Source organism: Bos indicus, chromosome 1, assembly GCF_029378745.1.
Source record: "Bos indicus isolate NIAB-ARS_2022 breed Sahiwal x Tharparkar chromosome 1, NIAB-ARS_B.indTharparkar_mat_pri_1.0, whole genome shotgun sequence".
Lineage (NCBI taxonomy): Eukaryota > Metazoa > Chordata > Mammalia > Artiodactyla > Bovidae > Bos > Bos indicus.
In genome coordinates, this window is record NC_091760.1 from 139,618,845 (window position 1) to 139,638,853 (window position 20,009).

General features: G+C 36.5%; 1 protein-coding gene across 3 annotated transcripts in view; it reads right to left on the reverse strand.

The window, feature by feature from the left end:
* Positions 1 to 363: 363 nt before the first annotated feature.
* Positions 364 to 20,009, reverse strand: part of BRWD1 (bromodomain and WD repeat domain containing 1) — a 123,831-nt gene continuing 104,185 nt past the window's right edge. For all 3 annotated transcript variants that reach the window (XM_070795013.1, XM_019962667.2, XM_019962674.2), the window contains 5 exons: positions 19,103 to 19,329; positions 17,568 to 17,735; positions 14,883 to 15,776; positions 13,001 to 13,924; positions 364 to 3,611 (listed from right to left, as the gene is read on the reverse strand). In XM_070795013.1, coding sequence (XP_070651114.1) covers positions 3,220 to 3,611; positions 13,001 to 13,924; positions 14,883 to 15,776; positions 17,568 to 17,735; positions 19,103 to 19,329 — 2,605 coding nt within the window. In that variant the 3' untranslated portion in view covers positions 364 to 3,219. The remainder of the gene's footprint in view (positions 3,612 to 13,000; positions 13,925 to 14,882; positions 15,777 to 17,567; positions 17,736 to 19,102; positions 19,330 to 20,009) is intronic.

The following is a 20,009-nucleotide window of genomic DNA, read 5'->3' on the forward strand; positions in this document are numbered from 1 at the left end:
CTTTTTCTTTCGCAGCCCGAGCCCGGTGGGGCCGCCGAAAAATCGGGTGACTGCAGGCTAGAGAGGCGAGCCGGGGGGCGGGGTCTCCCGTCCCCGCAGGTAACGGACCAGGCCGACAAGGGGCTCGACCGCCCCCGGCCCAGTCCTTACAGCTCCGGGAAGAGGCCAGCCCGGTTACCTTTCCTTCCTTAACTCCGTTTCCGTTTTCTTCTCCGTTAGGAGTGACAGGGTGAGCTTTGGTTTATTAAGAACCCGGCTTCAAACCGCGACCGCCCCAGGTAGGTGCCGGCCCGGCCCGGCGCGTCCTCGGGACAGTGGACAGAGGGCGGATGGACGGGCAGGAAAAAATACAGTGCTTCGCGGTGTTGGAAAAATGAGCTTTTACTCTGGCAATAGGAATTCACATTTCAAAAGCTGATGATCTGAAAGATTTCATGAGAATGCAAAAATAGTTGCTTCTTTTTTAAAACTTGGCCATCTCTGGTACAAAATTTCGTTTTAAATAGCCTTTCATTAATAAGAAACGTATGTAATTATTTTTGAATTGGTTCTCATCTTTCATTATTTAACAGCACTAATCCATGCAGGAGAGAAGTGACACTATACCATAGCTTAAGTGAAAATATACAATATTGCAACGGAAAAAAAATCCATTTACCTACATTCAGTTGTGCTGAAACTAGAGGGCATTTGCTTACATTCTGGAACCCTATCAATAAATAGTCACAAAGTTAAGTACTAATATGGGGTCGGGGAAGCCTCTTGAGATTAGAAAAAAATCACAAATCTGTTGCTAGAAACATTTTGCTTTTAGATGTGGAGAAACTGTCACCAAAAGCATTTCCATAAGATCAGTTATTTAGCAATTTTACACATTACTGCAAAATAATATATTGGGTTTTGAAGCAAAATATGAACATTATAGTATAAACAATAAGACTAGCTATCTAGTTCACGCTTAGGAAACTGGCTATGTTAGCAAGCTAGAATAGACAAGATTTTAAGATTACATTAACACTCCTGGGCTACAGTTGGGCACCACTTTGTCTTAGTCCTTTTGTTGAATAAAATCACATCACTTTTACCAGTAAGATCTTCAATTTGATTTCAATTACATTATGAAGAAGTCACTTGTGGAAAGCTGATTGAAAATCATAAATAGGGTAATGATAGTACATTTAGTTATGATTGAAATTCTGCATACATTTCAGAGATTTTTACAATATTAAATTTTAAACAAATGCTTATTTCATGCAGTTACAATAAATTTAGGCCAAGCACTTTAAAAAAGGCAGTATATGTTCAAATCAAATACTCAACCAGAAAAGGGATTCCATTATGAAAGAAGGCTGATGGTACAATCTCAAGTGGTAACAGAAATTAACCCCACCAGAGAAAATTATAACTTCAAAATGAAATCTTCACGACACTAAAATGGTCAAAAAACAGCATAAAATACTCTTAACTGAGATTTTTAACATTTTCATTTTATGACATTTGTTGAGGACATAGCATATCCCAATAAGAAATTTCTGTGAAATTAAGTGCAAATATGGGACTGGAAATAGGTTTAAACATTTCATTAAAGATCAAAAATCAAACCCCATGCACCTAAAAATATTTGCAGTTTATTAGGAATTCTTCCCTTTCTCACCTGTACTATTAACAAGTTACTGGTATCAGTATTTCAGATGAAAATATACTACAAACAGAGCAAATACAGACTCTGGCTTATGCTAAGAAAAAGAAAGTGACAACAAAAAGCCTTTTTTAAAAGCAGACATGCAACCACAAGTAAATTTCTCAATAAGACACTTTAGTTGATCTGTGTAACAAAAAAATGCATTACATTGTCTTTTAATGAAAAAGGAACATAAACCCTTAGATTGCTGTATTTTAGATTTACACATGCAAATCATATATTAATATTCACAGATACTTTTAAATGGGAAAACAACTTAACAGTTCATTTTTCCAATAGCATGTTGCTATGTTAAAAAGATTTGACAGTGCGTTCATTTAATCTGGTGATTTTAATTTCAACAAATACCTACTCACAAACCTCATTGCAAATAAATTCTTTATAGTATCAAGACCAGATTTTCTAATCCTAATGAAGGATTGATATAGCCCAGACATGCTGCCTTTAAAGTCTGTTGTGATGAGACTCTAATAAATTTGCTCAAAATATTCATAAAGTTCTAACGTTTAAGGTGCTATAAAGAAACAAAAGATGTGACAGTATCATCTAAAAATATGACTGTTTCCATCTTTATACTTTTTATTTTCTAACTCATTAAGACTAAGACCTGCCTCATAGTGAGGCACATTTTTGGCATTTCTATAAATGCTGCTACATGAAAGTAAAAATGAGAAAAAGTTGTGATAGTCACATTCATAGCTTTCATATAAAAATATATATTCCCTGAATTCGTCATATCAAGTGGTCATCATTCTGTATGAATTGCAGTATTATAAACAAAATAAGAACATTAATGGACTTTTTCTATTTCCAACACGACTTCAGAACTCATTTATCAACATTCCCGTCATGGAATTAATGGACTTTTTCTATTTCCAACACGACTTCAGAACTCATTTATCAACATTCCCGTCATGGAATCCCCAGGCCCTTCTAGTTTATGAGTTTTGGGGTTGTGAATTATAGGGCGTGGATCTTAGTATTTGCTTCACTCAAATGTCCAATAGGCTCAGTGGCACTCACTCTTGAAATGTGCCTATTTTTTACCTTATTTCAGTAATGACACCACAGTCATGGTGGTCTGAAATGTTATACTCTTAACATAGAACCCTGAAAATTAGCATCAGGTTGAGATTTTGAAATGTTTTCATCCTTTAAGTTTTTGCTACCGGCCCTGTACACTTCCCATTTTCTTCCTCTAAAGAATCGAGAGATTTCTTCAAGGCCCTTCCTTTCAGAAAAGGAATAATCTCATGACAGGGCCATTTGTCTTTTCTTCCCACCTCTCCAACTACAGGCTCCACAATCTATTTCCTCCTCAGAATTCTCTTGTCATATGCATCCGTACAAGGGCTGACTAGGAGGAAGCCCTCCTCCCACTTTGCTCCACTGGGTTATGGCTTTTAGAAAATCCCTCAGAAGGTGCCAACAAGGGGTTAACAACGTTAGAGCTAGGAGCGGAATGCAACTGCCAGTGGCCCCTGGTTTTCAATTCCACTTCTACATTTTCATAGTCACTACTGTGCTTTTTCTTTCCAGGATCTGAAACGCCTTAAAAGGGGCATTTTTCTATTAATATCTTCTAGCTCCTTTTCACTTTCAGAATTTATGGTTGTATCATCCTCTTTATAAACATTGAGTAATTTTTTCTTAGCCGCAGCAGAAGCATTTCGATGGGGCAGTTTTCTGCTGCTCTTCCTAATCCACACATTTTCTGGTCCTGAAATGGTTTCCTTTAGATTACTCATTATCTTTATTTTATTTGCAGCAACAGTAGCACATCTGCGGGGAACTTTCTCAGGTACCATTTTTGCTTTCAGAGTCTCACTAGGCATTGGCACTGCATCCTTCTGATTATGCACACATGTTCTCATTTTTGTATTGGGTTCTCTGTCTCTAGGAACAGATTCTGAAAAATGAAAGTTCATGTAAATGCAAAAATCTTGTACCACAAGATTTTACTACTACATTCCTCAACAATACATTCCTCGACAGTGTTACTACTCACATTGCTAAATGAAAAACCAATGATCATCATCAATGACACTACACGTTTTTGACGCTGATATAACCTTCCACTTCCTTGTCTACAAATCCAAGTCTTGGACAGAAGTTACAGCCCCTTGCACACTTCACTGTCTCTAAGGATAACTGTCCCTTAAAGCAGCAGACTTGTAAGAATAGGGTTAAGTACCCTTCAGGGTCATAAAGTGAAGTCACTCAGTTGTGTCTGACTCTTTGCGACCCCATGGATGTATAGCCTGCCAGGCTCCTCCGTCATAAAGCCACTCACCAAAAAGCACTTTTTAAAAATCTTAATTTTTACAGTAGAACTTTGTAGGTTTAAAATTTTTGGTATCATTTCTAATACTCATATGTTGAATTACTTTAAAATATTCAATAGGATTTCTGAAATAATTTTCCTAGAACCTAAACAAGGAGGAAATGCCATCATGACTATGACGACACAGCATCAGCCCTACTTTAAGGTTTCAGTTCCAACACGTATTTCCTTTAGTCAAAAAAAAAGTTACATGGGTCGCTAGTAGATAAAAAGAAATGTATATTGGTTTTATACAACTGAAATGTGGTTTTAATCCTAGATTTGTCTTTTTCAATTTCAGGATTTTATATACTTGAAATGATTAAATCCTAGTTTCACTGCTATTCAGATAGTTTCTGAGCTGGTGTATGTGGGGCACAGAGAGGATCAGGCTGAAGCTTCTAAAAGACACAAACTCTACACACAAGCAGTTGCTGTAAGGAACTAAGGAAGTAGCGCAGACCGCTGTCAGAACTTGTTCTAGAAACTGAACCTCCTAAGGGGCAATGGAGAACTTCTTTCAAGGAAGTGTTATTGTAGCTGAGAACCAGAAACTGGGACAGGATCCAGCAGCAAAAAGGTAGGACAGAAAGCACTCTGCAGAGGCTAGTCCTTCACTCAGCCTCAGCCAACAGTTTCGACGGAGCACAGTGGGGTTGTGCAGAGCCGCCATGTGGTGCTTACTTAGGTGGGCTCAAATCATTTTCATTTTTGCCAACATCTGAAAGCCAGGTTTTCACATTTCAAATACAAACTTAACTAGCACTGTTTCTTGGGCACTAGTATTTCTTGATAAAAATGCACCTGAAGTTCATTAGCCCCTGAATGTCAGGCCTTATCTGTTGGCAATCTAGTCTTGCTGCCATTAAGAGCCAAACTATCTAAGACTGTCTTCAAGGGGCACAAGTCTTGCTGGGGGTTAGCGTGTAGGATGCTATCTCAGGTTTCCACTCAGCATTTGCTAAGGACAGTCTGCAGCCACTGAAATAACCACACATCATCTGGGACTCACTTCCTTTTCACTGCTAAGGATAGAAAATAAGGGTTTTCCCAGGGGTCAGCAGTTACTCTGTAGCAGTGAAACTACAAACTACCAGCCTTCTTCGTTTTTCCTTTGTGAAGGGAGACATTTAACTGTGATCAAGGGCAAATGAGTACAGGTGAAAATGACTTCTGTGGATTGACAAGTTCGTTAACAACAGAGAGGGTGATGAGCTAAGCCTTAAAACCTCAAAATTAACTCTTCAGAGTTTACCTTAAATCTATGACATGCATTTCAAAGATGTGCTTTTGTTTCCTCCAAGACCCACGAAAGTTCTCCCATAGTTGGCTAGGAACTACTTTGCTAAAAGCAATTTCCCACAAATGCTTCAGTCCTTTTTACCAAAATTACATGATTCACTTGTTTTTACAGTGAAAATTCCATTTCTAAAGACATCAGTCACAAGGCATTGCAAAAATGGCATTTTAGCGGGCTGAGCTGCTCAGCAGGGCCCCCCATAAGGCGCCCCCCAACCTTGCCTTGGTTGGGCTCTGGAGTCGCTGCACAGGAAGTTGGGGAGTGAACGGAGGAGAGGCTTAAAAGTGGTATTACCATTTCAAAAAATGTTTTCTTAGGAATTTTAAAATTATAAACTACTGTCCTCAAATCAATCCTAGATTCAGAGTGAATCTTCAGCACATTAAGCAAATGCTAGAATATGCAACAACAGATGAATAGTTTTAAAAAATACATGGTAAAATTAAGGTGAAATTTCTACTTTACAGTAAAATGAGGATATGTTATTATCAGTCAACAAACTGTGTCCATTTGCATGTTGGAAAAATATTAAAAATATACAATTAGTTCATTCCCAACATATCCAGTGGATTTGTATATATAAAATCCTACTACACTAAATTTCTGAGACAAAATGATTGAAGCTGCAGCAACTAATTCCTTTTCAGTGTTGTGACGAAAGTACTTATACTGACACCTTAGAAACCTAGTAAGTACCAACTCTTAAGACATTTGTAATCCAAAATAAGGGAAAAGATTCTACAGAAGGAACTGTAACTAGTCTGTAAAATGCTTTAAGGAAAGATGAACTATTAGAGGGGAGAGGACACAGGATTAAGTTATATTGTATAAGGTATTTCCAACTCGATTAAGCTGAAATCTCTAAAGGGTTAAACCATAACATGGGAATGTCATCAAGATAAAAACAATCTGAGGAACACAGAATGACAGTGTGGGGAATTTTTTAAAACAGTAATACATGTAAGTCAGTGTCAATTTTATTACTGAGAACTTGGTAAATTATCAAGTGCTTTATTCTGAGAAAACTAGTTTTTAGAAATATATAGACAGACTAATTCAGGGTTAGAAGTTCAATATATATTTATTAGGGTATAAGCTTAAAATTTTTGGAGGATACTTCTCTAATGATAATGTGAGTGCCATTTAATACTAACCAACCAGCACAACCCCGCAAGTCCTACCATCCCAGGTGGTCTTTGGTCAGCCACGGGTGTTGGAATGGTCACTGAGTGCTTGAGGCATTGTTGCCTTTCATTAAATGACTCCTTATTTGGGTATAATAAAAACTTCGTTAATACAGTGACAATTTACATCTTTAGTAGGGCTCTGTCACAGTTTATTGAGATGACCACTTTAAAATAGAACTCACAGATCACTATGTATTCTAATATGGTCTGTAGTGAATAGAAATCTGGATGTAGACATGCTAGTTTTGATTCAAAGCAACAATCTCTAGTTTCTGAAGGATTATTCATATTCCAATTATGATACTTTGTAACACAAAATTGTAGTCCTAGATCTGAAGTAAACTTTACATCATTGCTATAGAAGCATAAACAATTGTATTCTTATCAGCATTTAAACTGAGAGAATTAGAAACAAATTTGAGAATGGAAAAATATAAGAAAATGTCTGAGTCAAAGTAAAAATAATATACTGGCCTATTTCATATACTTAAGTACAGACAACTATTGGTCACTATGATTGTGGGTAAATCAAACTCCTATAAAGGGAAAACATTTTAGTTGCAAATAGTAACCTCTCTCCAGCAAGCCTCTCATCAGAGCAGACTTTGAGATGGCCTTTCTTTTCTTCATCGTCTGACCTTCACTGATAGGCAATGACCAAAACTCTGGAAGCAAATAACATTTACTGATATTCCCCACAGTATAAGTCTCCAAATACCCCATAACCTGGAAGTCTCACTAGAGATGGGCTGTAGAAGAGGGTTTTCTGTAACTCACAGGGTTTAACATTTTTTTTCAGGGGAGATGGTAACACTGAGAAGTCAATGGTATGGCAGTGTCAGGTCAAGAGACTGTTAAATAATTCTGTAACCTAGGGTTGTTCTCCAGTAGTTTGGTCACTTCTGTGGTTGAATAAATGGCCTTAAGTCTTCAATTCACTCAATGATGGGTACACAGAACCTTGATGTGTTTTGCATCTACAGCTAATCTAGCTCCCTATAATTTTATCTCTAGAAACAATTGATAATCATTTTTAATGATTCTCACATGAGTTGTGATGGCTACTGCAACTTTTTCTAAAAATCTAAAAAACCTATGAAGTATGAATTCAGGGATCTTAATCTGCTTAATTTGTTAGGAGATGGATCATTTCAGACTAATGCAGGCAGGATAAGATGATATCAGAAGTAAATACTGGGTTTTTCAATCTGCTTTATTAGTTTACAAATGAAAAGCAATGGGGCCACCGACAGCTAGAAGGCAGCCCCCTTTCAAGCACGTCTCCCTCCAGGCTCTGACTCACACCAAATGTGGGAGTCCTGCATTCTGCCTGCAGGAGAAGAGATCACAGATGGACACAGGGTGGAGAGCTGCTTAAATCCAGAGGTGAAAGAGTTGCAGGGGGAACTAGATGGTGCAGACCTCACACAATCAACCAGCTAGGCGGCTTGTAGTAGTTAAAAAAAAAAAGCCTTTACTTGTAATTATAATGACTATTAAATTTGTTATATTTTACTACTTCAGTTAGTTGAATAAAAAACGAGTTCCTAGTTGACAATGCAGATTCTGACGTGGTAATGAGCTAATTTTAAAAAGTTACAAGTACAGATCTCAAATGGAGGCAGAAAACTAAAGATCTGCATTTTTGACAAGCTCCAGTTAAGTGGTTAGAATTTTACAGGTGAACCAAATAAGTATGGATCAAAACTTAGAAAATAAACTTTAACCTATTAAAAATTAAAAATTTCTTTAACATGTAATCACTAATCGAAAAAGGTTAACAACTTCTAAATAATTTTCCTTGTGGAACCAAGGGTAGGCTGGCTGCTGCAGTCCACATAGTCTGTGCCATCTCATTCAATTGTCAGACTGCCTCTTTACAGTCTGAATTTCCACTGAAGATTTTAATAAATGATCAAACTTACCTTAAAGTTAACTTAAAAAACTAAAGTATGACAAGACAATATGCTGTAGCACTGATAATTCAACGAAATAGTCAGTCTTTACAAACAGTCTGAAGTTACTTACATGCTGCCAGAGACAGAGCCTGGAGTCTGCAGGACTCCAACGCCGAGCACCCCTACCCGCCTCCCTCCATCAAATCCACACACAATCCTTGAACAGACACCAAGTAATAGCCTTGATTTTTTTTTTTTTTAACCAAATTAGCAATGTATTAGAAACCAGTTTGGCTTATGAGTGATTGGTAAAAATTTCTCTTAAATTTGAGAATTCCCATGTATCCTTAGGCAACATCTATCATTTTTTAAAAGTTATAAGATTTTCCTTAAACTGTGAGAAAAGACAACACAGCCCTCATCATTATATTTTTTACATTTCAATCCTTTCCATTAAATTCACAATTTGATAATACTAACCTAGTTGGACTAGATTTTTCCACAATGCTTCATTTTCTTCCCTAGCTTTGACAAATATATTTGGTCTGATCTGTATGTTCCCAAATAGAGACAGTCTTATTCTGTTAGGTTGCAATTTTCTTAGGGTTTCTGCTTTATTATTTCCTGATACCCACAGAAGGTGAGAGATATAACTTAAATAATTAACAGACAAAAAGTTCTTCTACAATGAAGGTGCTTTGTTACACTCCATCATACTAGAATAACTGAACTGTAATTTCCATACAATGTATGAACTAAAGGATTTGGTGACAACTACAAGATACCTGATAAGGTAAGTTTACTGACTTAATACCAATGAGAAGAATGGAGATGGCATTTCAGCTATAAAAAGGGAAGGCAAAAAGACCTTTTCTAGCCATTTAAATATTACTCAAAAAACAAATACAATTGACTACAAAGGAAAACCAAAAATACTGTATGTACCTTTAACAATGTTCTTGCAATCTGATATACAAAACTTCTCATTTTTTTCCCCCAGGTAACACAAATTAAATTTGTACTGACAGAAGAGATTAATAAAGTCCTTCCATTTCAGTTCTTAATACCATACAGTGAACTTAATAAATTCTGTGTTCTGATTATTCTAAAGAAAAAAGGCTAGAAGAGGGACAAAGGAACACAGTATGGACCCACGTTACTCTAAATAAAAATTTTACTTAAGAGATCATCAGCCAATGGAGTGTGAAGGATTTAGTGATGTATTTTATTCTTATTTTTGGACAGTAGTACCTTCAGGTGCTAAGTTTATTGGTTTATGTCTCCTTTTTCCATTTACCTAAAACATAAGTTCTTTCACCCCATTTCTTATTATAAAACTAATTTTCTTTTTAGGTACAACTCAACGATTCTTGGAAGAAACTTTTATGTTTTAACACAGAGGTTGTGAGTAAATAAATGCATCATTCTTTTGAGGATTACTAAACTGACAAAGGATCTAATCCCCTAAAATTAGAAAAAAAAAAAAAAAAAGGGGCACAAGGGAGAATGATTACCCTAGGAATTATCTGAAAATGGAATAAAGTTTTCCTTTTATTCGGAAGTTACTATACATTGTCAATATACCCTTTTTAAATGAGGAAATGGGTGGGGGGAAGCTTTTTAAACTTCACCTATTTTTATGTTTGAAATCTTTTTGTCTTAATATGCTTGGTAAAATTAATCCTTAAAAGGAATCAAAACTCCAATCTAAATAACCTCAAACCTTTTTTTAAACCATAAATGAATAAAATCATAGGACTCTGGACATACACAACCACAGTAGTCTTTTCTTCTTCATATACATCATTTAGTTATTTCAAGTGCAATGGAAAGCTCTAGCACTTACTTCTGGATCAGTTCACATTCCACTTGTAACCTTTTATCTTTTTTCACAGGAAAAATACAAACTGATCCCAAACTTATTAAAGTACATCTGTGCATTAAATCCCTGCTCATTTTGCAAAAAGAGAAATAGAAAAAAAAAAAAAAAAAAAGGTCAAACATGTTCTAGTGCTCAGTGTAAACATTTTGAACTATTAATTATTTATTAATTTTCCTTAAGGGTACTTAGAAGTGTGTGTCACATATTCAAAGTTAACCTTAGGAATAGCACCATGACCAAAAAAATCCATAAAAATGATTCTCTCTATAATCCCTTAGTTTTATTTCAGAACTTGAGAAGCTACCATTGTCAACCATGTTTTCAAAGTCACCAGGCCAATTCTTACTTGTTGTGTTTTTGGTTTTTTGTCAGATGAAACAAAAATACTGCTTCTACACACAAGGGTCTAACCATTTTGGACAAAATGAAAAATTAGGAACTGGCTGACCAGCCAATCAGTTCAGTCCAAAAGTTAAGAACAGTTCTACTGATGAAGCCTAAATGGTTTAAGTATCATTTTACCAAAAGAACTGATGTATTTATGAATATATTCCATATTTGTTTATGGATTTTTTTGGTACCTTTCTGCAGATGATGGTAAACATGGAGTTATAACCCTGAGAATAGATATAAAACAGAGAAGTTTAAGAAGAGTTAAAATAAATTAATGGATATGACATCTATCACCATTTCTCAAAATTAAGGAAGTAAAGAGCATTCCATTAATTTTTTTCGGGCCACTAGTCAAGGACAATTATCCTGACTCAATCTGTCAACAATATAGTTAACGCAAACTTTGAGAAGGAAAGCATCATACTTTTGAAGTGGTGATAGCTCTCTCAACAACCAAAGGAGAGGCAGGCAGACCACCTATCTTACTTGGTAATGTCTAAGAATATCCTTCCCCTTACACCAGAGTAGAAAGAGAAAGAACCTTCTACCATGTCAACTGGAATAGAGAACCAAGAAATACCAACACTTCAGAACATTCTAACACTGATATCAGAGTCTGATGCTTTTCAATGTCTACCACCTTAAGGATACACAGGAGAGAAAAGGGTTAATTTTGTCTGAAACCAAACACAATTAGGGCCAATAAATAACAAAGGGTGGGGGTACTGTAACACACCCTTTAGCTACAAAATATGTAAACCACTTGAGTCAAGTCCATCTTCAGGCACAAACAAGCTAGGAATGGCCACCTACACTGTTTGGAGTAGCACAGCCTATCAAGTAAAAATATTTGGCTCGAAAATAAGTGTACTATGGTATTTGATGATGTGGCAAAAGTCACGCTTTAAGTGAATTTCAAAATTATTTTCCCACAACACTTTCTTAGATTTATACTAGAGGTCACTAATAAAGATACTTAGTTGCACCAGCAAAGAATGCTTGGGATTGCACATGGCAGCAGTAGACTAAGAGAGATGGAGAATGACAAGGATTTTCCTATATAAATGAGATTTGCAATTGCACTCTTACCAAAACTCTACAATTTAAGAGATGGGGGAACACTACATATAATTTAAATACTCTTTTAGCCCTGTACACTCTATTAAAGAACACACTTTATCTAAATCTAAGGCACACAAACTCTATTTCACAGAGTAAGACTATGGAAGACCAAGATTTTGGTTCAATTCCATAAATGGAAAACAGGAGATCTTGGAAAGACAAATTATATAATATTTTGTTAGTGCACAATTTAAAAGAAAATGCTAGCTATGGTCTGGCCTTAGAGATTTAAAATATACAATCAAACATTTAAAAAAAAATAATTTACCAGCACTTTATGAATTCAAGTTTATAAAATAAAGTAGATGATATTTTCCTTAAAAATAAAGAGAAAAAGAAGACCCAACAGGACTTGGAAAGAAAAACTGGAAACCATTTCAATGAAAATGATAAAATCTGGTAAAATGCAATCTACTCAAGTAGCCAGGGAAAGAAAAAAAGTGGCAGGTACCTTGCCTACTAATTGTGGTTACCGCCCCTTCCCCAATTGTTATGTCAGTATGAACATAATATTTACGAAGAATCTGTAAACAAAGGTCATGTGAAATTTATACTACAATAGGACTGGAATTAGAAACTACCACCTCTTGACGAATTCTGAAAATAACTGTATGACACTTGCTACCATAAAAGTAATGCTTATTGGTTCTGATAACCAGAATGTCTAGTGTTTAACATATTTCAAACTCTTGCTATGTGTAGTTAAATACTGTCAAAAGTAGGTTAGATCTGCCCCCAAAATGAAGCATATTTTGGCACCTGTGCTGATGCTGCTACAAAGGCAAGCAAGTGCAAATAAAAATAACAGTCATGATTTAGTCACATTCATAACTTTTCATAGAAAAATATAAATATATTCCCTGAATTGTAGGACAAAAAATAATTTCAACAGCCAGCTTTCACTATCAATTCCAGTCCATTCCCTCTTTTAAGTGAACTGGTCTTTCCTCAAGGTCATAAGGTGCAATCATCAAAATCTAACACATTTTCTAAGCTCCTATCATCATCCCCATCATGGTATCTCACGGTCCTTCTACCCTGATTTCTCGTCTTTATTTTTGAGCGTCGAAGAACTCTTTTAGATTTTGCATAGTCCACATCCTCCCAGTCATTATCATCCACATTTAACCTAGGACGTTTGCTCTGTCTTGGTCGTCTCATAGTTTTAGATACGTTAGCTGTAAAAGTTTTACCTTTTCTAACTACTTTTGCTTTCCCTTTCGTTTTCCTCTTTTTGGTTTTTGAATCATCTGTACAGTCAGCATCTGATTCAGTGGCAGATCCCAAATCTGAGTCAGATTTGGGGCTAGTGTCTGGTCCACACTTTGAACTCCCTGTTGTTTCGGAAGCTTTCACATTTTCCAATTCAGTTTGCAGTCTCTTCCTTTTTACTTCTGTCTCGGCAGCTTCCTGCGAATCCCGCACCACTTTTGTCTTACTGAAAGGAGCCTTCCCATAGGTCCGGAGCCTCCTGCCGTTCCACCTACGTAGCCCATAGTTCAGTTCCTCTTCAAAGTTATTCTCTGCAGTAGCTTTGTGCACCAAAGTTGACTCAGAAGAACATTTTCTACCTATCTCACCCCGTGGAATATGGCTTTTTGAATCTTCCTCCAAAGACACAATCAAGGCATTCTTTGTTTTAGAAGGTGCAACACTGGTTTTGAGACTCCTGGTATGCCTGTTCTTGTGTCCTGAATTCAACACACCTTCAGAGTCTGAGTCTTCATTTAAAGACTGACTGATACTTTTTGCACTACCTTCTGAGTCGGCATCAAGTGGCTGCCCTTCACAGCCACTCTGTTCGTTTGGCACTTCACAGTTTACATCCCCCTCAGAATTGCTGTCTATCTTCTGAGCTGGGGCACATGCAATATGGAGGGGCTTTTTCCTCGCATTTTTGCGCCTGGTGCACACGTGGTCTACACGGCCATCTTCCTCATCACTCATCAGCTTGATCCGACTGGCAGCAGTGGTGGCACACCTCCGAGGCACTCTCAGAAGGCCTGGTCTGGCTGTGGATGCTTTCTTAACCACCTTCGAATTGCTGTCTGAGTCACTGGAACAGACCCTTTTCCTGGCAGCTTTCCTGCTCTGTCCATGATTTTGTGATGCAGAATCTAAAAATCAAGCATACTCTTTTAATCTTTACTAGAAGAGTTAAGTCTAAAGGAATTAAATGTTCAATGTTTTAAACAACTTAAGTCCAGCATTTCTTCTAACTTCAAAGGAGGATGGCAGTGAATGATGGCTTTTACTACTTTCGAACAGTGACTTTTTCAGCCTCAGCACCATTCACAAGTGTAACATACGCCCATCAATAACACCCCATGCATTTCTATCTATATACACAAGACACTCAACACTACAGTATTTTATTTACCTGAATACAAACTAGTCTCTTCACCACTGCACTAAGGTATGCAAACTAACCACTGTCAGCCTTCCTGAAACTTAAAAAGTTGCATCACACACTACGTTTAATCTTAGCTTTACATGCCTCCCGATCTAGTATTTTTCTCCATTTACCAGGACAATCTCAATTCAGTGATTTATCTTAACTCTCCATACTCGAGTTATTATCAATAAAATGGACATAATAATAATAGTACTTATCTCATAAAAGATATGAAGACTAAACTGGTTCATAAATAAATGTAAAGCATTTAGAAAAAAAATCCTGATGACAAATAGCTTGGGAACTGTTCTGTGAGCTATTATTATTACTACCTACCACATTCCTTTCAATCACCCTTTTCTTTCCTTCCTCTTCTCAAACTATTATCACCAACAGCTTATAAATGCTGGCCTCTGCTTTTCTTGAACCCATAGCCAATACAATATCCCCATTATCAATATAAGAAGTGAAATCTCTATTAAAAATAGCTTTGGCCAAGGCTGCCTGTTACCTGAGCAAAACTAAATGTACTCAACAACCAGTAACAGTACACACAGAAAAGATGAATGGAGAATGCATGGCATGGAAAGAAAGCAGGGAGCAAAGTAAAATTTCATGGGGAAAAAAAAATATGCTATAGAAAAAAAAAGCAGTGAACCAAGATTAAATGTTTTGATTACCTTTTATAAAACTATTTGGTTTTTCTTTTGCTTTCTTGTCATCATCTGAATCCAAATCAGTTTCAGATACATGATCTGAAAAACACTGGGATCTGGCAGCAGGTTCACATTCCACATTCCCTGAACTCGGGTTCATTTCCATCTTATGACATCTGTCTTGTCCATCTTCTTTGTCAGACTCAGAGTCCTCTGAATCACTGAAGAGCTTTGCTTTTTTAAGGAAAGGAGCATTCTTGCGACCTGTGCTGTATTTCCTACTGCTGTATTTTCTTGTTTCAGAATTTGCTTTCTCCTCTTCCTCTGAAATGCTTTCTGCCTTGAGTTTCAGCAAAGATGTTGATGGGCCAGCAGTTCTGCTATGTCCATTATCTGAATCATGACTTTTAGAGTCTTCCTCAGAAGACGCTATTTTAAGGAATTTTGTTTTAGAAGTTGCTGGAATTTGGGACTTGTAACCATTAGCATGCCAATTTTTCCGGGCTACCCGTAAATCACTTTCTGACTCTGAATCTCCATTTTCAGTATTCTGGGCAGCAAGAGAGTTGGACAATGGTGATAGTTGATCTTTTAGCTCCTCTTCTTCAAGTTCTGACTTCAAGCTCTGGTCATCCTCAGAATTATGTAATAATTTTTTTCTAGCTACAGCAGAAGCATTGCGGTGGGGCAGCTTACGGCCAGAACAGACACTTTCAGAGGTAGAATTCTCCTCTACATCACTCATTAACTTGATTTTATTGGCAGCCACAGCAGCACACTTTCGTAGCACTTTCCGGTTATTTCCAGCTCTCACTTTTACACTTTCACCAGTCGCCAAAGAATTGTTATCTGAGTCACTTAAATAGACTCTCTTCCTAGTGGCTTTTCTGCCACATCCATTTTCTACAGAAACTGGACCTAAAAATAAAGTAACAGTTAGATTAGAAAGGCCTTCCTTATTCCAACAATTTTAAATGACTTCATTATTTTAGTACTAATGTTCCTTATTCTTTTAATGTCAAAACAGATTACACCTGTCTAAATTTAAAAGTTTAAAGGGTAGAACAGAAGAGAATCCAGAAATAACCCAAGCACAGATGGTCAATTAATTTAAGACAAAGGAGCCAAGAATATAAAATGGAAAAGGACAATCTTGTCAATAAATAGTGTTGGGAAACTAGACAAGTCACATGCAAAATAATGAACTAGACTACTATCTTATACCATAAGATATACTATATCTTATTCTGTATCTTATACAAAATTAACTCAAGGTGGATTAAAGAATATAAAGACCTGAAACCACAAAACTAGAAGAAAATATAGGCAGAAAGATCCTTGACATTGGTCTTGGCAATGATTTTTTACATCTGATTCCAAAAGCAAAAGCAATGAAAACAAAAACAAACAAGCAGGACTACATCAAACTAACCCGCTTCTGCGCAGTAAAGGAAATCATCAACAAAATGCAATGGCAACCCACTGAAAAGGAGAAAATATTTGCAAATATATATATTTGATCAGGGGTTAATATCCAGAATATACAGAGAACTCATTCAACTCAACAACCCCCCTGCCAAAAAAAAGATCAATTTAAAAATGGGCAGAGAATCTGAATAGGCATTTTTCCATAGAAGACATACAGATGGCCAACAGGCACGTGAAAAGACACTCAGCATCACTGATCATCAGGAAAATGCAAGTCAAAACCAGAATGAAGTACCACTTCACATCTGTTAGAACAGCTATTATCAGAAAGACAAGAAATAACAAGTGTTGGTGAGGATTTGAAAGAAAAGAAAACCCTTGTGCACTGTTGTTGGGAAAACTGGTGTAGCCACAATAGAAAACAATATGGTTGGTCCTCAAAAATTATATGATCCAACAATTCCAATTCTGGCTGTTTACCCAAAGAAAACAAAAACATGAATTTGAAAAGATACATGCAACCCCAATGCTGACTGCAGCATTATTTACAACAGCCGAGATTTGGAAACAACCTAAGTGTTATTTCCATATGGATGAATGGATAAAGAAGATAACAAGCACACATCTATACAAACAGGAATACTATTCAGCCACAAAAAAGAATGGATTCTTGCCATTTGCGACAACATGGATAGACCTTGAGGGCACTATGCGAAGTGAAATAAGTCAGACAGAAAAACAAATACCCTATGTTTAAGTGGAATCTATACTTATATGTGGAATCTACAAAAACTAAACAAAACATGCGCCACCAGAAAACAGACTGGTGGTTGCCAGGGGGAGGGTGGATAGGGAGTGGGTAAAATGGGTGAATGGAGTCTAAAGGTACAAACTTCCAGTTATAAAATAAATAAATCATGGAGACACAATGTACAACATGGCAAGCAGAGTTAATATGGCACTGCATATTTTAAAGTTGCTAAGAGTATATCTTAAAAAGTCTTCATCACAAGAAAAAAGAGAATTTTCTGACTATGCATGGTGGCACATGGTAACTAAACATTCTGTGGTAATCATTCTGTCAAGTACACAAATGTCAAGTCAATTACACTGTACACATGAAATTAATATATTTTATGTCAATTATGTCTCAAGAGAAAAAAAGCATAAAGGACATGTAATCATGTGCAGATGCGTCAGGTAAATAAAGCATTCAATATTTATTTAGCTTTTGGGTTCTCTTGACACACATTTCTCCCAGTACATTGAGCCTCTTCTCACCAGTTTTTCTCTGTGCAGCTCTGGTCCTGGTCACCCTGAGGTTGCTGCTCCTGGCTAGCCCACTACGGGAGGAGGAGTCTCGAGCTCTTGGACTCTCCTTGCTTTCCTCAGAACTATTTGAAGCTGAAGATGATGAAGAGGTACCTAAAGAATCTTCCATTTCACTTTCTAAGGAAAATGAAGCATCAACAGTTCATTACATATACACTCCTATCTTTACACAGTAAGCAGTTATTTTGTAACAACAGACTAAAGGCAGATTCTTAAAACACTTAGAAGTGAGTATATTTTTAAAAACTTTCAAAGAATAGCTGATAATATTAAAAGGTACATAATCAGAATTTGAGTTTGTTCTCTTATTTCTGAAAGTAACATATTAATACTGATTTAGATTCAGAAAATAAGTTTATATACTGATTATTTTATAAACAAGCTTTCATTAAAATTTTAACAAGCTCCACAATAGTGGGGCTTCTTCCTGCTTCTGTTTTGAAACAAGTATTTCCTATAGAAAAGACAGTCACTTCAAGTCCAATATTTTAGCAGGCTTTCAGGTCTCTATCTCTAGCAGTTGTTCCTAACAGCATCTTTGTACCACACATGCTTCCAAGCTCAAGAAAGAGCATTTCAACATGCGACACACACACACACAAAGGTAGAAAAGGTGTGAGATGAGTAAGATAGGAAACCAAATTTCCTGTTCCTTCACTCAGCATGTCTATCACAAAACAAATATTCCATCAAAATGAGTGGGAACATATTGTTAAAGGACTAAATCGTGCTCCATAATACAACCCAATTCTATGTCAAAGAAGAAAGTGGCTGATAGAGGAATGTGTATGTGCCAACTTCTGCATTCCACGTCCCATCATGCTGACTGTGTTTCCAGATTCTTCTCCTTCCCCATGTATCACTGTCAAACTCATTCATCCTCCTGAGACAAAATTTGTCATGTGATTCCCTCAAAACAAGGGACCTTATTAAGTACTGTAAGGCTTGCCAGTCTCTAACTAAGGCTGCATTCTACTTGTCTGATCCTACTGTTTTAAATCACAACAGTAACCACTATACTATCATGACAAGTCACCGAAATCACTCAGAACAAACTCAACTATGTACAAAACACAACCTCATTCACAGGATGTTCACAGTCTGTGTCAGCTACAGTTATACCACCAAATGTTAATAAAATAAACAGTATTTTTTATTTTCCAGTCATCAAGCCTTAAACTTACATGATTCAAAGAAATTTTTCCATGTCAAATTTTGTACACAAAGTATGATATTTATATCACATTATTTAAAACCTGAAGGATTCAAATTTGCTTAAAATGTGGCCACACCATTTGCAAAGAACAGCAATTATCAAATATAATTATTCCATGTGTTACTTATGTCTCTTCTGTTAAATTTTACGTTCCTTGAATATCAAGACCATATCTTACTTCTTTATTCTTTCCTCAAAATCCATAGTAACTAGCAGTGTTATAAACTTGAGTGCTCAACAGGTGAACACATAACATTCCATTTCTCACCAGATAATGTAGAACCATTTGTCAGAGTGACAGGTCTATTTCTTCTCATTCTTTCTGATGATGCTGCTGAATCTGAAGAGTCACCAGAAGTAACACCTGAAGAGACACTAGCAGTTGTCTTGTGGCTTGCGGAGTAAGTTGCCCTACTTGAGGTAGGCTGGATAGGAGAACCTACGAACTCAGAAATTACTTTTGTCTGAGATTTTAAACGCTTCTGCTTGGTATTTCTGGTCAAAGATAGGAAAAATAGAACAACATTGAGCAAAACAGAGGATGTCTAAATAACAGTGTATTATTAAAGAATAACTTTATGATCAAGACACTGAAATATTCATTATTAACATCTTACTCAAGCTTGGGTTACTATTCTTTTACTTTAAATTTGACATTGTTTTATTCCAAATTTGAGTAATAAACAGATAGTAACAGTATTATAGAAAATCATACTGAACATCTTAGATTGTTTGGATTAAATGCTAAGAAGAGCCAACATTTATGTAATACAGGCATTCATTCATATTATAAAATTTTTAAAGTTGTATGTGTAATGAAATTTGTGATTTTTTATTTATTATTTTTGGCCACATCACTACCTGTGGGATCTCAGTGTCCTGACTAGTGACTGAACCCAGACCATGGCAGTGAAAGCCTGGAGTCCTAAACACTTGGCCACCAGGGAATTCCATATATTAAAGAATGAGATTCTCAATATGACAATATTCCCTCTAGGCTCATTTTTATATATTCCTAAAGACAGTATAGACTTCCCTGTAGCTCAAATGGTAAAGAATCTGCCTATGATGCAGGAGACCAGGGTTTGATCCCTGGGTTTGGAAGTTCCTCTGGAGAAGGGAATGGCAATCCACTCCAGTACTCTTGCCTGGAGAATTCCATGGACAGAGAAGCC